Source organism: Gigantopelta aegis, chromosome 7 (assembly GCF_016097555.1).
Source record: "Gigantopelta aegis isolate Gae_Host chromosome 7, Gae_host_genome, whole genome shotgun sequence".
NCBI classification, from domain to species: domain Eukaryota; kingdom Metazoa; phylum Mollusca; class Gastropoda; order Neomphalida; family Peltospiridae; genus Gigantopelta; species Gigantopelta aegis.
In genome coordinates, this window is record NC_054705.1 from 20,048,139 (window position 1) to 20,069,582 (window position 21,444).

At 39.3% G+C, this 21,444-nt stretch overlaps 1 protein-coding gene across 3 annotated transcripts in view; it reads right to left on the minus strand.

Annotated features, from left to right (window-relative positions):
* Positions 1 to 15,106: 15,106 nt before the first annotated feature.
* The window catches only part of LOC121377088 (aquaporin-5-like), a 68,487-nt gene continuing 62,149 nt past the window's right edge, over positions 15,107 to 21,444 (minus strand). For 2 of the 3 annotated variants that reach the window (XM_041504960.1, XM_041504959.1), the window contains exons 5-6: positions 18,211 to 18,322; positions 15,107 to 17,837 (exon numbers count right to left, since the gene is read on the minus strand). In XM_041504960.1, the coding sequence (XP_041360894.1) occupies positions 17,743 to 17,837; positions 18,211 to 18,322 (207 nt within the window). In that variant the 3' untranslated portion in view covers positions 15,107 to 17,742. Of the gene's footprint in view, positions 17,838 to 18,210; positions 18,323 to 18,547; positions 18,614 to 21,444 lie in introns of those variants that run through there. The other variant, XM_041504961.1, reaches the window with a different exon arrangement.

Genomic DNA, 21,444 nt, shown 5'->3' on the forward strand with positions numbered 1-21,444 from the left:
CACGTTACTGAACGAGTAGTAAGGGTTAATTAAAAATTAACCAGTTAGGAATGGTGTTGTAATTCCTTTATTAATTAACTTCTCCTGGAAGCGTTTCTCAATTATCACACGTGTGGGTGTGGTGTAACGGTGAAGTGATTCGCATATTGTGTAACTAGACACCTAGAGATTAACTAATTAAGTGATCAGTTCTGGGTTGTTATTATTGCTGTTATTAATTAACTACTACGGCTGTACATTTGTCAGCGTAGATTAATACAGATTCCAAAGTGTATTGTGTTTTTGTTGTGTTTTCTAGAGAACTAACGTGCTATAATAATATATACTTATATAAGATCGTATCTCTGATCATACCTAGAGACGAGCCATACTAGGGTTTAACCGCCTGTTACAGAGAGATCTAATAGATATACAGTTAGGAGAGATATTTTGATAATCGTGTTTCATTCAGTTACGGGAATTATAGAATCCCCGTGACAGTATCTCAATGACGGCAAAATTGTTAGTCAAAGTTCGCTTCACTATTCATCATCCACAACTTGCTTGCTAAAATATTTCATCAATGTATAAGAAATTAGTGCTTCAAAACTTAATATGTTATTTACAGTGGCCTGAATTAAATGCTAGTGGTGCACAGTACAATGTGTATCACAATGACGGCACGCAACACGAACACGACAGATGTGAGGTGAATAAATGATGATCTGCTTGTCTCGCAGACGTCTGTTTCCGTAGGTGGCGCCACTCCACCGATCTCGCACGTGCTTGGTGGACTTCCGGCGGGACACAGCTGTTGCTCCGTCAGAGCAGTGATACTTATCGTGTGATCATCAGAGGCTCTGAAGCAGACGACACCGTCACCTACAATGGCTGGGGTTTCGTTGACGGCCCTCACGAACCACGCCAAGTCGCAGGTGCATCTCAGCATGATATAGAACAACTTGAAATGCTCCTGCAAGTCTTCGTAGAGGGCATCAAACGTGTGGCAGCCAAGATTCTGTATGGTCAGTGTTGAGATGCTCACAGATTGTCTGAGATCCTGAAATGCCCCTGGATCCAGAGTCGTGATGTTTGTCCTGGAGACTGTAAAATTGGAATCGATGGTCTGGAACGCGTAAGATGATATGCTGCTGATTCGTGTCAGGTCAAAGGACAACCGATCGAAGCCATCAATGTTCTTAAAGGCGTAAGGGTGGATGTCGACGATATTCAGCATAAACAGGCTCATTTTGCTGCCGGACTTGCCGGTGATATTGGTAAACGCGTAGCTCTCGATGATACCAATATCGCTGAACATCAAATCGAAGTATTTCAGATTATGCATTGATGAAAAGGCGCAGGATCTGATGGTCTTGACGGTCAGCAGATACAGAGTGAGGTTGGTGAGTCTGGGCAGACCGACGAAAGCGTCGCTGGGGATTTCGTCAAATTTCGACTGGCCGATGGTGAGTGTCTTGGCGTCGCTGATGAGAGGACGTGGAAACTCTCTGAGGTTGTTGCACACGACGTTGTCGCGCGCGCGTTGACACCCAAACGGTAGACCGTGAAGACGCGTGAACAGAGTGCATGTCGCTGTTAGCGCCACGAAGATGAGGATCTGAAAAGGGGAAAGAGAGAATGAGATGTTTTGTGTATTTAACAGCATCGGCCTCTGTGACTTAACTTTTTTCTTTTCGTTTTTTAAATACACCGGCCTCGGTGGCGTCGTGGTTAAGCCATCGGACATAAAGCTGGTAGGTACAGGGTTCGCAGCCCGGTACCGGCTCCCACCCAGAGCGAGTTTTAACGACTCATTGGGTAGGTGTAAGACTACTACACCCTCTTCTCTATCACTAACAACTAACAATTAACAACTAACCCACTGTTCTGTACAGACAGCCCAGATAGCTGTGGTGTGTGCCCAGGACAGCGTGCTTGAATCTTGTGTGGTTAAGGACAACACTGGTGAGAGAGGCCTCGGTGGTGTTGTGGTTAAACCATAGGACATAAGGCTGGTAGGTACATGGTTCGCAGATTGGTACCGGCTCCCACCCAGAGTGAGTTTTAACGACTCAATGGGTAGGTGCAAGGCCACTACACCCTCTTCTTTCTCACTAACCTACTGTCCTGGATAGATAGTCCAGATATCTGAGGTGTGTGTGTGCCCAGGACAGTGTGCTTGAACATTGGATATAAGAACGAAAATGAAAGTTTAAATGGAATATGACTTAACGGGGGTCGGGACGTAACCCAGTGGTAAAGACACCACATCACCATTTGTTGTGTCGTGACTTGTTGTAGCAGCTTAATATAGTCCGAGTGGCGGGACGTAGGCCAGTGGTAAAGCGCTGGCTTGATGCGCGATCGATTTGGGATCGATCCCCGTCGGTGGCCCCTTTGGGCTATTTCTCGTTCCAGCCAGTGCTCCACAACTGGTGTAACAAAGGCAGTGGTATGTACTATCCTGTCTGTGGGATGGTGCCTATAAAAGATCCCTTGCTGCTAATCGAAAAGAGTGGCGACAGCGGGTTTTCTCTTCTTTTTTTTTTTTTATATAAAATTCTGATGATTTGATGATTACAAGTAGTATTTATATAACCCATTTGGTTTGACGTTGCTTGTTATAAGTAGTACTACGACTGTGCAAGTGGTATAGCACTTGTATAACAGAAGAAGAAGTTTATTTTGTTTAACGACACCACTAGAGCACATTGATTTATTAATCATCGGCTGTTGGGTGTCATTTCGACACAGCCATAGAGAGGAAACCCGCTACATTTTAACATTAGTAGCAATGGATCATTTATATGCACCATCCCACAGACAGGATGGTATATACCACAGCGTTTGATATGCTAGTCGTGATGCACTGGCTAGAGCGAAAAATATTCTAGTAAGTCCACCAACGGGGATAGATCCTAGACCGGCCGCGCATCAAGCGAGCGTTTTCCCACTTGGCTACGTCCTGCCCTCTTGTATAACAGTAACACGAGGCGGTGCTCAGGCATGCGAGCTGCTGACTGAAAACGTTCGTGGTCGACCTATCTTGATTTCTTTACACATGACTTGTCAATTGAGAGGACTCCGTAAGATTAGTAGTCACATGACCCTCTCGATAGTGTTGTGTTTTTCACAGAGTAATTAATCGTGGTGTGTAACCTAAAGTGCTCGCCTGATGCGCTGTTGATCTAGGATTGATCCCCGACGGTGGGGCCCATTGGGCTATTTCTCGCTCCAGCCAATTCGCCACGACAGACATATCAAAGGCCGTGGTATGTGTTATCCTGTCTGTGGGATGGCGCATATGAAAGATCTCTTGTTACTTATGGGAAAATGTAGCGGGTTTCCTCTCTAAGACTACATGTGAAAATTACCAAATTTTTGACATCCAATAGCCGATCATTAATAAATCAATGCGATCTAGTGGTGTTGAAGTGGATATTATTACAGACGACCTTGTGTTTTTGTGCTAATCTAACTACTAACTACTGAGAATATTACAGAGCTCAATAACCTTGGAAAATATTTAATTCGGGCAAATAATTTAAGAAATAACTTGATTTAATCTGGCTTTAGATTGTATAGTTGTATTTCTATGGTCAGTTGCAATATATGAAAATAACTCCTTAACATTACACTCTACATATTGTATTTATTATTTTAAACATGTGTTCATTATGTATGCTGGTGAGTTGTATAAAACTCAACCAATAAATTCTAGATAGTAGGGCCTAGTAGTTGGATTAACTTAAAGGGACATACCCTAGTTTCAACCCGTGAAAATTAACACTAAGTTTAGTTAAAGGGACAGACCCTAGTTTCAACCCCGTGAAAATTAACACTAAATTTAGTTAATCTACAAACCTGTAACACATTTGGATAAAGTTACAATTGAGTAAAACAAGAGTCTTTGACTTTGAAATGGTGAAATACTCTCTAAAAATAGACTAAAACTCGACTCCATAACTGTTACTTCTCAGAAGCACGTGCGTTTTTAAAAATATGAGATATGCATTTTGTGATATTAAAAACACCAGGAAGACCAAAAACACTTCGACTGTACGGAAGTTGATCATCTAAACCATAACATCTAAGTAAAGTATGATTTTAGTTATCAAAAACGGCTGTAATAGTAAAACAATATACTTTAGTGTTTAAAAGCTAGGGTATGTCCCTTTAAAAATACTAGGTCGTTTGTAATACTACGGTTTAATAAATGTTTTCTTAGATCATTATATCGGTGACATTGTAGTATAAAATTAATTTCATCTTCTATACCATTGGTGCCAGTGGCGGATCCAGAAAATCCATTTAGTGGGGGGCCCCAGTGACATGAGGCAGATGCCAATAGAACTTTGGGTGAGGTTTGGAGGGGATCGTAAAAAATGAAAATTAATATATAATAAAATTATAACTGTCGCAACATTTAGGTGGACCCGGTCCCCTGCCACCCCCCACTCCACCCCTAGATCCGCCTCTGGGTGCTGTTTCCTGTAACATTGGTGACTTCCTTATCAATATTAGTTTCACGACCAATGTTTTCGTGAAGACTATATGTATTACATCAAAAGTTGATTACTTTGTCCAGTCGCTAAACGTCTGTTCAGTCAATCAACGAACAGTTCATTCATTGAATCCATTCAATGTTAGGCCAAACAAAATAAATTTCTGGTCTCTGGTCGATTTTGACCCTCGTGCATCAACATTTAAAAACAATAATAATAATAAAAAAATATATATATATGTCCGCGGTGTGACATATTTCTTGTGGTATGACATCGATTTCTGCCGGGGTTTTTTTTTGTGGATTTTTGTTGTTGTTTTTTTTTTGTTTTTTTTGCTATGATGTAAAACCGCATTTGGAGCCGAAATGCAATCGCGCATGAACTAGGACGTGCATTCTGATTTCAACTGAATCAATTCTGGAACTTCGGTCTAACCAGAGACCGATTGTTTTTTTGATTTTTTTATTTATTTTTTTTTGGGGGGAGGGGAGGGGGTGGGGGCTTACAGAGCAATCGTACTTCCAGTAGTTGTATCTCGATATCTCGAATTACAACCCTGTTTATAATTGTATGAATATCTTTATAGATTATCTGGGAGGGCAATGTTTGGTTTGTTTCAAGACACCATTAGAGCACATTAACTGATTATCAGCAAGGGATCTTTAATATGCACAGATACACATACCACGGCTTTTGATAAACCAGTCGTGTGGCACTGGTAAAGACTGCTGCTACTACTACTACTACTACTACTACTACTACTACTACTACTACTGCTATTATTTTTATTACTACTGCTACTACTACTACTACTGCTATTATTTCTATTACTACTACTACTACTACTACTACTACTACTACTGCTTCTGCTACTACTACTACTACTACTACTACTACTTCTACTTCTACTACTACTACTACTACTACGACTTCTACTAGTAATACTACTGCTACTACCACTACTACTACTACTACTATTACTATTACTACTTCTACTACTACTACTACTACTACGACTTCTACTAGTAATACTACTGCTACTACCACTACTACTACTACTACTACTACTACTATTACTACTTCTACTACTACTACTAGTACTAGTATTATTACTGCTTCTACTACTACTACTACTACTACTGTTATTATTATTAGTAGTAGTAGTAGTAGTAGTAGTAGTAGTAGTAGTAGTAGTAGTAGTAGTAGTAGTAGTATTATTAGTATTACCTTTTAGAAATATATAATAATAAGTTGTCAGGATGTTCACGAAGATAAACATTTACTCATCTCAAATAAGATTTTTTTTAATGATGGTTGCCCCGAAATAAATTTAAAATGAATAGATTTAAACAATAACTATTTCAAGCAAGAAAAATAAATAACATTCAAATGTATAAGGAGACAGATTACCGTAACCCTTACCACTGACCTCGGTGGCGTCGTGGTTAAGCCATCGGACATAAGGCTGGTAGGTACAGGGTTCGCAGCCTGGTACCGGCTCCCATCGAGAACGAGTTTTAACGACTCAATGGGTAGGTGTAAGGCTACTACACCCTCTTCTCTCTCACTAACCAACTAACAGCTAACCCACTGTCCTGGACAGATAGCCCAGATAGCTGAGGTGTGTGCCCAGGATAGCGTGATCGAACCTTAATTAGATATAAGCACAGAAATAAGTTGATATGACATAAGCCTTACCTTCATCTTCTCAAAGAACAGTAAGAACTGAAACTAGAATGATCCGTATTCGCACACTAAATAATGACCACTGTTTATATCAAATTCTTTTCAAAAGATCATGTCGCATTTCAAAGACCTCGGACTATCAAATAATAAAACCCATACCGTCATTGGGTATGGCTTGTATGCGACGTAATTGATTTTGGTAGCTGTCTGGTTGGTGGGAAAATACGTCACGTATGATGTAAGGAGCGGCAGGTCACTTGTGACGTAACACCCCGTTTAGTTTGCTGTTCTTTCGTGTAATTAACAATAGTCTTGGCAAACAAAGATTATTTGAGAAATAAGACTCGGTGAAAAACACTGGTTTTTTGTTTAACGATGTCCGAGTCAGCGGAGGCGGACATAAGGCGGTGTATGTGTGGGGGTGGGGTGGGGGGGGGGGGGGGCAAGAGGATACGCCTCTAAATATATTTAAGTGTTTCTTTTCTCTTTTTTTTTTTTTTTTTTTTTTTAAACCAATCATTGGGTTGCCTTTTTCTCGAGTTTGTCCATGTGCTCCTTTTCCCTTAGTCTCCGCCCCCCCCCCCCCCCCCCCACACACACCAAAACAAGAACCCATCTCCTGGATCCGCCGACGGACCCCGTTTTGGTCAAGTAATTAATTTGCATGCACTGTACCATATGTGCAGACGTCTTTGATATTCCGGTCGTGGAATACTCTTTAGGAAGGAAGGAAATGTTTTGTTTAATGACGCACTCAACACATTTTATTTACGGTTATGTGGCGTCAGACATATGGTTAAGGACCACACAGACAGAGAGAGAGGAAACCAGCTGTTGCCGCTTCACGGGCTACTCTTTTCGATTAGCAGCAAGGGATCTTTTATATGCACCATCCCACAGACAGGATACTACATACCACGGCCTTTGTTACACCAGTTGCGGAGCACTGGCTGGAACGAGAAATAACCCAATGGGTCCACCAACGGGGATCGATCCTAAACCGACCGCGCATAAAGCAACGCTTTACCACTGGGCTACGTCCCGCCCCTTCTTTGGAGAGGGGGTTGGGGAAGAATTAATTAAAGGTAAAAGAATTAATTAAAGGTAAATTAATTAAAGGTAAAAGAATTAATTAAAGGTAAATTAATTAAAGGTAAAATAATTAATTAAAGGTAAATTAATTAAAGGTAAAAGAATTAATTAAAGGTAAATTAATTAAAGGTAAAAGGTAAAGTGTTTTTTGTTTAACGACACCACTTACTCACTCACTCATTCACTCACTCACTCACTTACTCACTCACTCACTCACTCACTTATGCCGATCGTCACTTCTGGGGCATACGCCGGTGACTACAGTTTTCCACAGTTGTCTGTTCTGGGCTCTGATTTTGAAGCTGCTTTCAAGTGTATCCTGTCTTCTTGGTGTCCACCTGCAGGTCCCTTCGTCGTGTGTTCTTTGGGCGGCCTCTTTTACTTCTGCCTTGTGGGTTCCATGTCAGAGCCTGCCTGGTGATATTCGATACTGGTTTCCGGAGCGTATGACCAATCCAATCCCCATCGTCTTCTTCTAATCTCACATCCTGCAGCCAGTTGGTGTGTTCTCTCCCACGAGTCCAAGTTGCTGATGGTGTCTGGCCAACGAATCTGGAGGGTTCTTCTTAGACAATTGTTGATGGAAGGTCTGTGCTTTATTGATGGTGTTTTACAACTCATCAGCTGAATACATAACATAAATGATACATAGTTAAATAATACATAGTTATACAAAAGACACACGTACAAAACAATGGTGGGTGTGGTTCATGTGTAATCATGGACAAATAAAGTGATATAAGCTACATTTCTTACATTAACTATCAATCTGCATTAACCGAACTCTAATTAAATTAGCTTGCACTAAATATTGTCCTACGTTATTCAATTCCTTATTGTTACCGGTGGTTCATAACTATATAAAACGATAAACACTTGGCCGCTTACAATAATACATTTTTATATATTTACAGCGCAAATATTTGTATTGTACCGGCCTCGGTGGCGTCGTGGTAGGCCATCGGTCTACAGGCTGGTAGGTACTGGGTTCGGATCCCAGTCGAGGCATGGGATTTTTAATTCAGATACCGACTCTAAACCCTGAGTGAGTGCTCCGCAAGGCTCAATGGGTAGGTTTAAACCATTTGCATCGACCAGTGATCCATAACTGGTTCAACAAAGGCCATGGTTTGTGCTATCCTGCCTGTGGGAAGAGCAAATAAAAGATCCCTTGCTGCTAATCGGAAGAGTAGCCCATGTAGTGGCGACAGCGGGATTCCTCTCAAAATCTGTGTAGTCCTTAACCATATGTCTGACGCCATATAACCGTAAATAAAATGTGTTGAGTGCGTCGTTAAATAAAACATTTTCTTTCTTTCTTTATATTCTAATCTACATATTTCTATTATATAACGCGTTTCCATTGGCAATTTTGAAAATCTAAATTCATTAATAAATGTTGATATCAAAGTCCTTTAGGCGTTGTCATTGTTTTGCTGTAACATAATTGTTTAAAAGTATCTAATATCCTTTCTTTGATTATAATGTAGATATTGTCGTCAACATACGATAAATTCCAAGTATAGTTTAATCCAAGTGAATACAGTTCCTGCCTAATGTTCATGAACCAATTATCGTTATAGTGTGCCATTTCTTCATACATACCCTTAGAATACAAGTTGTGGTGTTACGTAATTTTATTCAATATTTAAAAATGCTCAGTTTTCTTGTTACTTGAAGTGGAAACCGTCCCAGTTCGCAATAAAAAAATTCGTTACACGTTCCTTGTTTTTACACCCAATAATTGATATGCATTTCAATACTATTTTATATATCAGAATATATTCAGTGAAAACATAAAAAAAATGTTTAACGTTTCTTTTGTTTATCGACATCACTAGAGCACATTCGTTTATTAATTATCGCCTATTGGATGTCAAACATTTGGTAATTTTGACTTCTAGTCTTAAATAATAGCACAGGATCTTTTGTATGTGCTATGTCACAGACAGGATAACACATACCACGGCCTTTGATATACCAGTCGTGACTGGAACGAAAAATAGCCTAATAGGTCAACTGATGGTAAAAACATAAAGCAATAGAGAGAGGGTGATACGTGACAGTATTTTACTAAATACAATCGCTTGGAAACTACCATGCAAAAAAATAATTTAGGTTGACCACTAACATTTGAATTACCCACATTTAGCTCTTATAATATAAATGGTAGAAGGAAGGAAATGTTTTATTTAACGACGCACTCAACGCATTGTATTTACGGTTACATGGCGTCAGACATATGGTTAAGGACCACACAGATATTGAGAGAGGAAACCCGCTGTCGCCACTTCATGGGCTACTCTTTTCAATTAGCAGCAAGGGATCTTTTATATGCACCATCCCACAGACAGGATAGTACATACCACGGGTGGCACAGGCGTTATCACTTAGTACAAAAAATAACCAGTGACTTCAAACCAATGGGTTATGTAAATATAACATAGATCAGCCTAAAGTACCTGTAGCCTAATCACAAATGACACTTTTCAGCATTTATTTTACTTATTTTTAATGAAGATCTATTTCGTGAACTTGCCTGTATAAGCCAATACACAAAGTAAGATCAATGAATATGGGGGTGTGGTGCGTAGTATTTCATTTCATCTTATTTTCGTACTCATATCCAATTAAGGTTCAAGCACGCTGTCCTGGGCACACACACCTCAGCTATCTGGACTCTCTGTCTAGAACAGTGGGTTAGCTGTTAGTTGTTAGTGTGTGAGAGAGATTGAGAGAGAGAGAGAGAGAGAGAGAGAGAGAGAGAGAGAGAGAGAGAGAGAGAGAGAGAGAGAGAGAGAGAGAGAGAAAGAGAGAGAGAGAGAGTGCAGCTACCCATTGAGTCGTTATAACTCGCTCAGGGTGGGAGCCTGTGCCGGGCTGCGAACCCAGTACCTACCATATTTATGCCCGATGGTTAAACGTGCCCAGTAAAATTCAACTATCAGTGCATACTAGATCAGGGGAGATAAGCGCCGTCTTGTAAGTTTATCAATCTTGAGTTTTTCTTTTAATTAATTTGAGTTGTTCCCCCTTCATTATACGACTGTTTTAGACTTCGATAACGTTGTTTCAATTCTTTCTCTCTCTCTCTCTCTCTCTCTCTCTCTCTCTCTCTCTCTCTCTCTCTCTCTCTCTCTCTCTCCTCTCCCTCCCTCCCTCCCTCCCTCTCTCTCTCTCTCTCTCTCTCTCTCTCTCTCTCTCTCTCTCTCTCTCTCTCTCTCTCTCTCTCTCTCTCTCTCTCTCTCTCTCTCTCTCTCTCTCTCTCTCTCTCTCTCTCTCTCTCTCTCTCTCTTATGCTTTGTAATTTTTCACTTAAAGCGTAAAGCTGGGGTCGAATCCTTCTGCTCAAAACATATTCTTTCTTGTTTTGTTTTTTTGTTCAATATATTTTCCAGGGAACGATGATTTCACTCTCTATAAACGTTGCTCGCCACAATCTAGACACACGCAAATACACGCACGCACACACGCACACTCACACACACGCACACATCCGTACATAAATCTCTGCACATCCATTGGCGTATCCAGAGCGGTGTCACAGGTGTTCCCTGGTACTCCCCACCCCCACTCCCATCCCCACCCCACCCCTGTCCGTTTGAAGTGACCTTTTTAACGATTTTCTCTTTATTAATTCCTAATCGACAATGTACAACATTAATATGCCATGCAAACTGGTTTCTAAGCATCCTATTTGAAAATATTCTGGGGAGCATGTCTCCGAACCCTCTAACGATATCAAGCCTTTTGGAATCTCCGTTCATTTATCTTCGACAAACTAAATTGCCATTTTTTTTTTTAGACTTTTACAGAGTTCTGGATCCTCCCCTGCTTTGTCGAGACAGAAAACAAAGAAAGAAACCCACAACACAGCGTATCCCTACCGAAAAAGCGACAAGGGATCTTTTATATAAGACTTTTCCTTAGGCAGGACAGTACATACCACGGACTTTGTTGAAACAGTCGTGTGGCATTGGTTGGGACCGGTTGGGGTGGATGAATTTAGCATCGAGGGCGATCGCTCTACCGCTGGACTATATCCCACCCGCTTTGCACTAGGAAAATATGTTATAGGTGGATGGTGGAGGAGGGCGAGATTGCAACTTTAAAATAAAAGCAAAAAAACAAAATAAGAAACACAAAATAAATATAAAATAAATTAAAAAAACATAAAATAGATTTGTTTCATCGACTATAATTATATGACATTGTACCACGCTCTTTAAGGGGCGGGACGTAGCCCAGTGGTAAAGCGCACGCCTGATGCGCGGTCGGTCTACGATCGATCCTCGTCGGTGGGCCCATTGGACTATTTCTCGTTCCAGCCAGTGCACCACGACTGATATATCAAAGACCGTGTGATATGTGCTATCCTGTCTGCGGGATGGTGCATATAAAAGATCCCTTGCTACTAATGGAAAAATGTAGCGGGTTTCATCTCTATGACTGTATCAAAATGACCATGTTTGACATCCAACAGCTGATTAATAAATCAATGTGCTGTAGTGGTGTCGTTAGACAAAATCAAACTTTAACTTTAACACTCGCATGTTTTTGCGGTAACTGTAACATGTTTTTGCGGTAACTGTAACATGTTTTTGCGGTAACTGTAACATGTTTTTGCGGTAACTGTAACATGTTTTCTAGAAACAACTATACAAAACCAAAACAAAACATTGTAAATATTATTGTCACTTTTATTGACTTTTATAACGAAATTATTACATACATGTGCAATGTATTGAACATAATAAAAATGAACATTCTACTACTACTATAATATACAGGGCATTACAAAATTTACCGGTCTCCCTTATGGGCCGTTCAACAATTACGAAGGGGACGTTTTGAAATGCATCCTGTTTACATTGAAATGCGTTAAAAGAAGCATTTATAGATGATGCAAAACGTGTCTGCTTTTGTTCGTTGTATAATTGTTGAACGACCCTTAACCAGACTCTTATCGAGTAAGGCTATACGTTATATACAATGTTAAAGGGACTGTCTTGAGTTTGCAGCCATTGTAAGATGTTTGTGATAACAGATCCTTGTTGGCGACTACTATTTCATACTAAATAGATTTTCTTGTTTAGAATACCAGTGTCTGTATATCGAATGTGTCTGCGGTCATATACTAATGTTTGTAACACTCAGTTTTTACTTTAATTCGTGATATATATTTTTTCGTACGTACGAAATTATTGGGAGGTAAAATCCAGTCTGGGCTACTACAAGCATTAGGACAACAACAAACACTTTGTAAATACAGACACTGATATTTAAAAAAAAGAAAATGTATTTAATTTGTTTGTTACGTCATCGTAAAGGCTCTATTGGTCGGAAACATTTTACAATGGTTGTAAAATCAGGACTGTCCCTTTAACGAAAATTAAACCCAATATACCAAGTTCACCCATCATATTCTCTGACAGTATCCACCAAAAATAAAATATATATATAGTTTTTTGTCATTAAAGTATTTTTACCATTGCTGTACCAACTGAGCTAATAGGGAAATTCCCAGCACTTATTTCAACACTAATACTTTAACAATAAGTGTTTTGATAATAACAAAACCGATTTATTAAAGGGATAGACCCTTGTTTCAACGCGTGAAAATTAACACTAAGTTTAGTTAATCAACAAACCTGTAACGCATTTGAAATGGTGAAATACCCTCTAAAAACAGACTAAAACTCGACTCCATTTAACTGTTACTTCTCAGACGCACCTTACGTTTTTAAAAATATGAAACATGCATTTTGTGATATTAAAAAAACCAGGATGACCAAAAACACTTCGAATGTAAGGAAACTGATAATCTAAACCATAAAATCTATGTAAAGTATGAGTTTAGTTATCAAAAACAGCTATAATAGTCACAAATATGCGCTAGTGTTAAAAAACTAGAGTATGTCTCTTTAATGTGTGCAATATATTTAATATTTGACACGGGCAAACTTAAAGTTAGACATGATACATTAAAGACTTAGAACTGATGGACTATGGAATTAAATCTGATGTTCTATAGAATCAGATGTGAGGCCCTATAGAATAAGACGTGATGAAATATAAAACTTGTATATGGTGCACTGTGCAGTTGAATGTAATATTCTATAGAATCAGACGCTGTATATTATAACATTGGATGTAATATTCTATAGAATCAGACACGGTAAATTATAAAATGAAATGTGATATTCTATAGAATCAGACGCAGTATATTATAACATTGGATGTAATATTCTATAGAACCAGACGCGGTATATTATAAAATTGGATGTAATATTCTATAGAAGTAGACGTGGTATATTATAAAATTGGATGTAATATTATATAGAATCAGACGCGGTATATTATAAAAGTGGATGTAATATTCTATAGTATAAGACGCGGTATATTACAACATTAATGTAATATTCTATAGAAATTAGACGTGATATGTTAAATTATATCGTGATATATACTATTCTGATATGTGTTAGTCTTAACAATGAGATGACATGTATTATAAAATTAATTAGATGTAATGTTGTTATCTATTATATTTGACGTGATAAACAGAAATAAAACAATGATACGAATTAACTATGATAAACAATGGATGTCGAAAGATACCAGCAACTTCGAAGGGGTAGTGGCAGTTATATTAACAGAGGCGGATCCAAGGGGGGCAGGGTCCCCCCCCCCCCCCACTAAATTTTGCGACAGATATAATTTTATTATATATTATTTTTTATTTTTTTGTTACGATACCTCATCTTCAGAATTTGGGAGATAGAGCCGCCTGCCCAGCCATCATAGCCGTAGCCAGGAATATAGGGAAACTACCCAAATTGGGGGTGGGGGTGAGGGGTGGGGACAGCCACAATGTATATGAGTCGTGTTATCGGACGACAGGCAAATATATAATGTAATGGGAGTAATTGAGGACATGGCTGTTATGAGCCCCACCAACCCACCCACCCCCTTGGCTACGTCATTGCCGTCCACACCTTGTACTACAGAATTAAGACTTTACACACCGCAGAATACTACGTGTCTCACTAAAACATCTGATGGATCATGCAGTAAAGTACAGAGTCTGACGTGATGCACTATAGAAAGAAACATATAATAATAGGAAGATAGATTATCACTGTATTCAACGCGTGGATCCATCACTACTTCGCGTGGCCGTGGAAAGGTGTTTACCCTTTGTGCACTGATGTCAAAGTTGATTCAATTGACTCTCGTGGTTACTTTAACGAATAGATTTTTCACGGCGATATTGATTTAGCTTCTGAATACGTGTGGACGTCTACGTATAATGAAGAAATACCTGCTGTCTTAAAGTCCAGTATAATCCAGTATAATCAACAAGTATTTCGACATCTTAAGGGGCGGGACGTAGCCCAGGGGTAAGACGCTCGCTCGATGCGCAGTCAGCGTGGGGTCGATCCCCGTCGGTGGGCCCATTTGGGTTATTTCTCGTTCCCGCCACAATTGGTATATCAAAGGCCGTGGTATGTACTACCCTGTCTATGAGATGGTGCATATAAAAGACCCCTTGTTACTGATCGAAAAGAGTAGCCCATGAAGTGGCGACAGCGGGTTTCCTCTCTCAATATGTGTGTGGACCTTAACCATATGTCTGACGCCATATAACCGTAAATAAAATGTGTTGGAGTGCGTCGTTAAATAAAACATTTATTAATTTATTTATTTATTTATTTCGACATCTTAAAGCCGCTTGTGTCTACTTTTGTTGGTTGTCTCGAATAAAATTAATTTTAAACGACTACAAACAATGGGAATGCTAGAAACATTGGATTTGCTAAGAGATGCTAAAAGCAAAAACATTTAGGGCATGTGTTGTTTAATGTTAAACAAATACATATATGACCCAGAACTGTACTGAGAGGTATACATAATGCAATGGATATTTCACAAAATATTTTCTTACAGAAATAGCATATGACACACATTAAGCAAGTATATTAATGGTGTATTCATACTTATTAAAAATACTATGATTATAGTGGACAACAGTTCAAACACTCAGGTAACCGCATGTTTGTTCACGTGACTTATACCTAGGTAACCAAGTGTTCGGTTACGTGAATTCTTCTATTTGCGTAGACTATTCAATTTACTCCGACTTGCTTGAGACGTTACATTTTAATGACAATATTTCCAGCTGGTACTGTACGTTCAAGCAAAATAAAATATAAAATAAAAATATCTCATTGCGTTTCATTAAAGAAGAGTTTATCTGATACTCGGTAAAGTAATATTCAAAGGATTTAACGGTTTACCACGCAACCGATCGGCGGTTCGCTTTAATATGCTTAACCGACACACGAACAGAACGATCATTTGCATAAAAAATATTGTTTTCTGCTTCGGTCAAGTACAAATTATGGTATTACAGTGAAACCTCTTAAAACCGGACCCTATGTGAACCGGAAGCCCTCAAAACCGGACGTTTTTCATGGGTACTTTTTTAAATATCTGTACATTAGAGAACCTCTCTGAACCGGACACCTCTTAAAACATGACCTTTTTCTTGGTCCAGAGGGTGTCCGCTTTAGAGGAGATTCAGTGTATATACAAAAATGACATGTTCACACATAAAACCAACGCTATGTACATATCCCTGAATATGTATATGTTCAACGTTTGAAAAACATGATACTTTTCAAAATATATACATGGTAAGAGGTTATGTATAAACAACTAACGTTCAAGATAGTTTATAATTATATGTATATAGTAATATGACATTGTAATGAACATTGTGGCATTGTGCAAAGATTCCATTTGAATGTGTTCGTAACGAAATTACTTGTCAGAAATGTTTAGTTAATAGTGGGTACGCGCTTTAACAAAAACCTCACATTGTCGTCAAGACAAAATGGGGCATGCGCACTTCTATATCCATCCCTGTATCCGCCCGTGAAAATTTTGTCTGTTAAAAACATATCTAATGCTATCATCAGGCGCGGATCCAGGGATTTGTTGAGGTGGTGGCGAAGGGGCATGGTAGGTGTTTCAATAGGCTTTTATTTATTTTTCGGACATCAGGGGAAAACAAGGGGGCATGCCTTTCTAAGACCTCTCCCTCTCCCCCCCCCCCCCCCCCCCCCCCCCCCCCCCCCCCGCCTGGTCACGATAAGACCCCCTTTAAGTGCAGTTCAACAGCAAAACACAGGGTTCGGAGAGATACGGTATGGGTTGGCAGCCTCACTAAATCCGCCCTTGATTTCTGCTTCCAAAAACTACACCGATCCCATTTTTACATCCCGACCCCTCCCCCACCCACACACACATGCACACACACAACCTGTTTCTTGTTCCTGACGAAAACACCCCAAACTGGTTTTCTTAATGGTGTTCCTGACGAAAACACCCCAAACTGGTTTTCTTAATAGTCCATAAAATATGTTTGTTGTATTCCCCGGTATATTGTATATGTCTATTTTGGGGCGGGGTTTTGTGTGTGTGTGTGTGTGTGTGTGTGTGTGTATTGGTGTGTGTTTTCCCCCAAGGCCGTTTACCTGTAATAACTTGTAAACCGGATATAGTTGTCAGTAATATGTCAGAGATGATCTGGTATTCTGTTTTGGTCTTACGGCGACGCCACACAATACGAGTGCATCGTATGACAATAGCAGATTGCCAACACAAAATTTACTATTTCAATAGTATCGTGCGGCGCCGACTTTAGGGTTTACAGACATAACTCGCGTCATATGGTTAAAGATCCATTCATCCGTTACATGACGCATATTTGTCATGTTTCATGGGTCTTTTTATAGTCAGTGACTCAGTTGTATCACGAATTTCGTGCCGTCGCCAGGCCCGTCGGAACCCGGGGGGGGGGGGGGGGGGGGGGGGGGGCTGTAAATTACTTGAGGTCGCTAATGTACGGTTGTTGGTGGGTGGGGGGTGGGGTTGGGGGAGGTTCTAAGCTATATAAACAAGCATACAAATGTGCCCCCTTACTAGAGATTGTGGCCCCGCACCCACTCTCAAACCTGATACGTTCCAATTATCTGCATTGTCTGTTTACATGACCTAGTTCTTTGTTGGGATTCTTTTTTTTTTTTTCTTTTTTTTTTTTGGGGGGGGGGATTTAGGTATGTAAAAAAAGAAGAAAAAAGAAGAAAATTTACTGATGCGTAGTAAACAAATCTTCAAAGAAAATGCACAACTTTGATAAGAATTTATCATTGCGCGTTCAGGAGGGAAAGCGCTCGCGAACAGTTTGACTGGTTTTTCATTCTATTGTATTCATTTAACGTTAAGCGCAAAAACCAGTCTAGTGAAAGACTGCGAGTGCTCTGCCTCCTGAACATATATCTGAGTAATTAGTCATTTGATAGTTTCCGAACACATCCGAATGTTTGCGATTGGCGGAATTGTATTTTCATCCGATGTAACGTCATTCGATGTAGTGTCATGACGTCATAGTTGATGTGATTGTGATGTCAGTTTAGAGGTTGGATGACGCATTCATTTCATTGACCTTGGCCGATTTTGCATCCTTGAAGTAGTCACGTGGAATGGCGATCATGTTTTGGTCTTGAACTGAAAATGTAGAAACAGTCAATAAAATACAACAGCACAAATAACAAAATGGATACGTTTAATAACACCCTATCACATTTTATGTGTCCACTAATATGCGTCTATTTTGGTACAGCCTAATTCCAATACTGGGCGGGATGTAGCCCAGTGGTAAAGTGCTCCAATGATAGCACATACCACGGCCTTTGGCATACCAGTCATGATGCACTGGTTGGGATGGTGGTGGGGGGGGGGGGGGGGGGGGGGGTCAGAAAATAGATCCACTGAGATGATTCGACCCTACGACGCAACCACCTTAGGCGAGCGCTCTACCGACTGAGCCAGATTCCTCCTCGGGGTGTGTTTTCTGCAAGACAGAAAGTGGTAAACTTACGCATGGTTTCGACGGCCGACTCAACTGTGGCAATTCCCTTGTATGGGGAGATGACAAGCTTGTAAACCAGTGCTGACAGTACGGCACCGGCGATTGGTCCAGCCCAGTAGATCTGAAAAACCAGAAATCATTGGTTGAATGTGAAGAAAACCTGATTATAATTTGGGTCTTATGTAACATGTTAAATACTCGGCAGCTGGTCCAGCCCAGCGTATCTGAAAAACCAGAAATCATTGAATGTGAAGATAGTCTGCTTTTAACTTGGTTCTTATGTTACACGTTCAGCAATTGGTCCAGCTCAGCATATCTGAAAAACTAGAAATCATTGATTGAATGTGAAGGTAGCCTGCTTTTAACTTGGTTCATATGTTACACGTTCAGCGATTGGTCCAGCCCAGTAGATCTGAAAACCTAGAAATCACTGATTATAACTTGTTTCTTATGTTACACGCTAGGCGATTGGTCTATAGCCAGAAATCATTGAAATTATGTGAAGATAGCCTGATTATAACTTCTTTGTGCTGAGTTTAAGTTTGTCTTAAGTTTGTTTTCTTTAACGACACCACTAGAGCACATTGATTAATTAACCATCGGCTATTAGATGTCAAACATTTGGTAATTCTGACACATAATCATCGGAGAAAGCCAGCTACATTTTCTTAATGCAGCAAGGGATTTTCTATATGCACTTTCCCACAGACAGGAAAGCACATACCACGGCCTTTGACCAGTTGTGGTTCACTGGTTGGAACGAGAGAAAACACAATCATTGAACGCTGGGGGCGGGACGTAGCCCAGAGGTACAGCGCTCGGTCGATGCGCGGTCGGTATGGGATCGATCCCCGTCGGTGGGCCTATTGGGCTTTTTCTCATTCCAGCCAGTGCACCATGACTGGTATATTAAAGGCCGTGGTATGTACTACCCTGTATGAGGGATGGTGCATATAAAAGATCCCTTGCTGCTAATCGAAAAGAGTAGCCCATGAAGTGGCGACACCGGGTTTCCTCTCTCATTATCTGTGTGGTCCTTCACCATATGTTTGACGCCATATGACCGTAAATAAAATGTGTTGAGTGCGTCGTTAAATAAAACATTTCTTTCTTTCTTTCAGTTGAACGCTGATGATTGGTTTGCTCTTTGCTCACCCTATTTACTTCTCGCTACATTCTGTTCGTATATATTATTGGCAAAGCATTATTAACAAAACACGTACGGTCGATAATTAGCAAAAGCAATAAAACAGACAAAAAAAGCGATCGATTATGACTCTGTGTTGACACAGATAGCTATGTTTCCCTTTCACGTCATCATTATCACCAACCAGGTGCGTGTAAAAGAAAAAAGAAAAATCTGAAACCGTGTAAGACAATTCCGGAATTTTGCTATACCTTCGGTTCGTGTTAATAACCGCCAAGCCCGACTTATTTACAAAGTGGGGCAGTGCGTTATTCAAGGTATAATGTGCCATGACGTAGCAAAAAAATGAAGTATTATGTTCCCTTTTATGTTAGTGCTCATAAGTACTATTCTCTCGGTCTACCTCTTTATGCCTCCCTACTTCCTTCTATATCTGTCAGTATGTGTCTATCGATGTCTGTCTGTCTGTCTGTCTGTCTGTCTGTGTCTGTCTGTCTGTGTCTGTCTCTGTCTGTATGTATGTATGTATTGATGTATGAATATCTGTATATTGTATGTATGTATGTATGTCTTATCTTACATTACCTTATCTATCTATCTATCTACCTCGGTTTATTTTCTTTATCTGCCTCCATCTCTCTCTATACATTAATACAATAATGAATGTGGTGATACACTTTGAGAATAAAGATAAAAATGCACAAACCTATATATAATACACAGAAATAGCAAATTTCATGTTTTCGTCAAATATTATTGAAATCTCATCTCGTGATGTGAATGAATGTTTAACGACACCCCAGCACAAAAATACACATCGGCTATTGGGTGTCACAAATGGTAAGTATATGAAAATATTATTTATATATATATATATATCTATGTAAAACCACAGTGTAAGGAGCTGTGGGTGAAAAGTATAATACAATACAATACATAAAATCAAGGTAAGCTCATCTTAAAACTTTGTATAGAAGTACAGTTTCTTAATGATCGCATATTCGATTTCGCTCAATGAGATATAAACCCCACTTCACAGAAACCATGATGCATCTTCTATAAATAAACGTATGTTCTTGCAAGCTGTGACGCTTATGGTCAATAAAGACATTTAAAATTGATATGGTAGAGAGAAGACCGTGTCCTTACAGCTACGCGATTTATTTTTTAATATTTGGATCAGTGTCAGTTTAACAGGCAATCTGCAAACAGCACTTTAGTTAAATCCCATACCAGTTAATTGCTGTCACGGCTTGAAATTCTATTATATCTGTACTACTGTCAGTATTATAATTATACTAGTTGTGCTCCTATAACCATATCCTATCATTGAACACGACCTGAGTGTAATAAATTCTTGTCTTGTCTTATCTGATAAAATCATAATGTCTTACTGCTTTTGGTTTTCTAGCATTAAAGGGACATTCCTGACTTTGCTGCAATTTTTAAGATGTTATCAACTAACAGAGACTTTTTAACGATTGCAATTACATATCAAATATATTTTTTCTGCATAAAATATTAGTGGCTGCATATTAAAAGTCTTTCTTCTGATCATTCTAATATTTGTACTAGGTTAAATTTCATTTTATTTCCTAAAATATTGTTTTTTCGTGCGTATGAAATCTCGTTTGGTCTTCTTAGAAATATTACGACGACCAGAAACACATTGAATATACAGACACTGATATTCTAAACAAGAAAATATATTTAATATGTAAGTTTAATTGTAGGTATATTTTATTAGTCGGAAACATCTTACAATGGAGCAAACTCAGGAATGTCCCTTTAACAGTCCTAAGCTAAGACACTGATGTATGCTAAGCTCATATTATATTGATGTCATATTTCTTATACATGTGTTTGTAAATATTTAAAATGTGATGTATGTGCTTTATAAAAAAAATTTATGTTTATTTTATTTAACGTCACTGCTAGATATATTAACCATCAGCTATTAGATATGAAACATTACATCATTCTTATAAATACTATCAGAGGAAACCCGCTACGTTGTCCCACCAATTAGCAGCAAGGGATCTTTTATATACACTTTCTCACAGAGGAAAACACACACCACGGCCTTTGACTAGTTG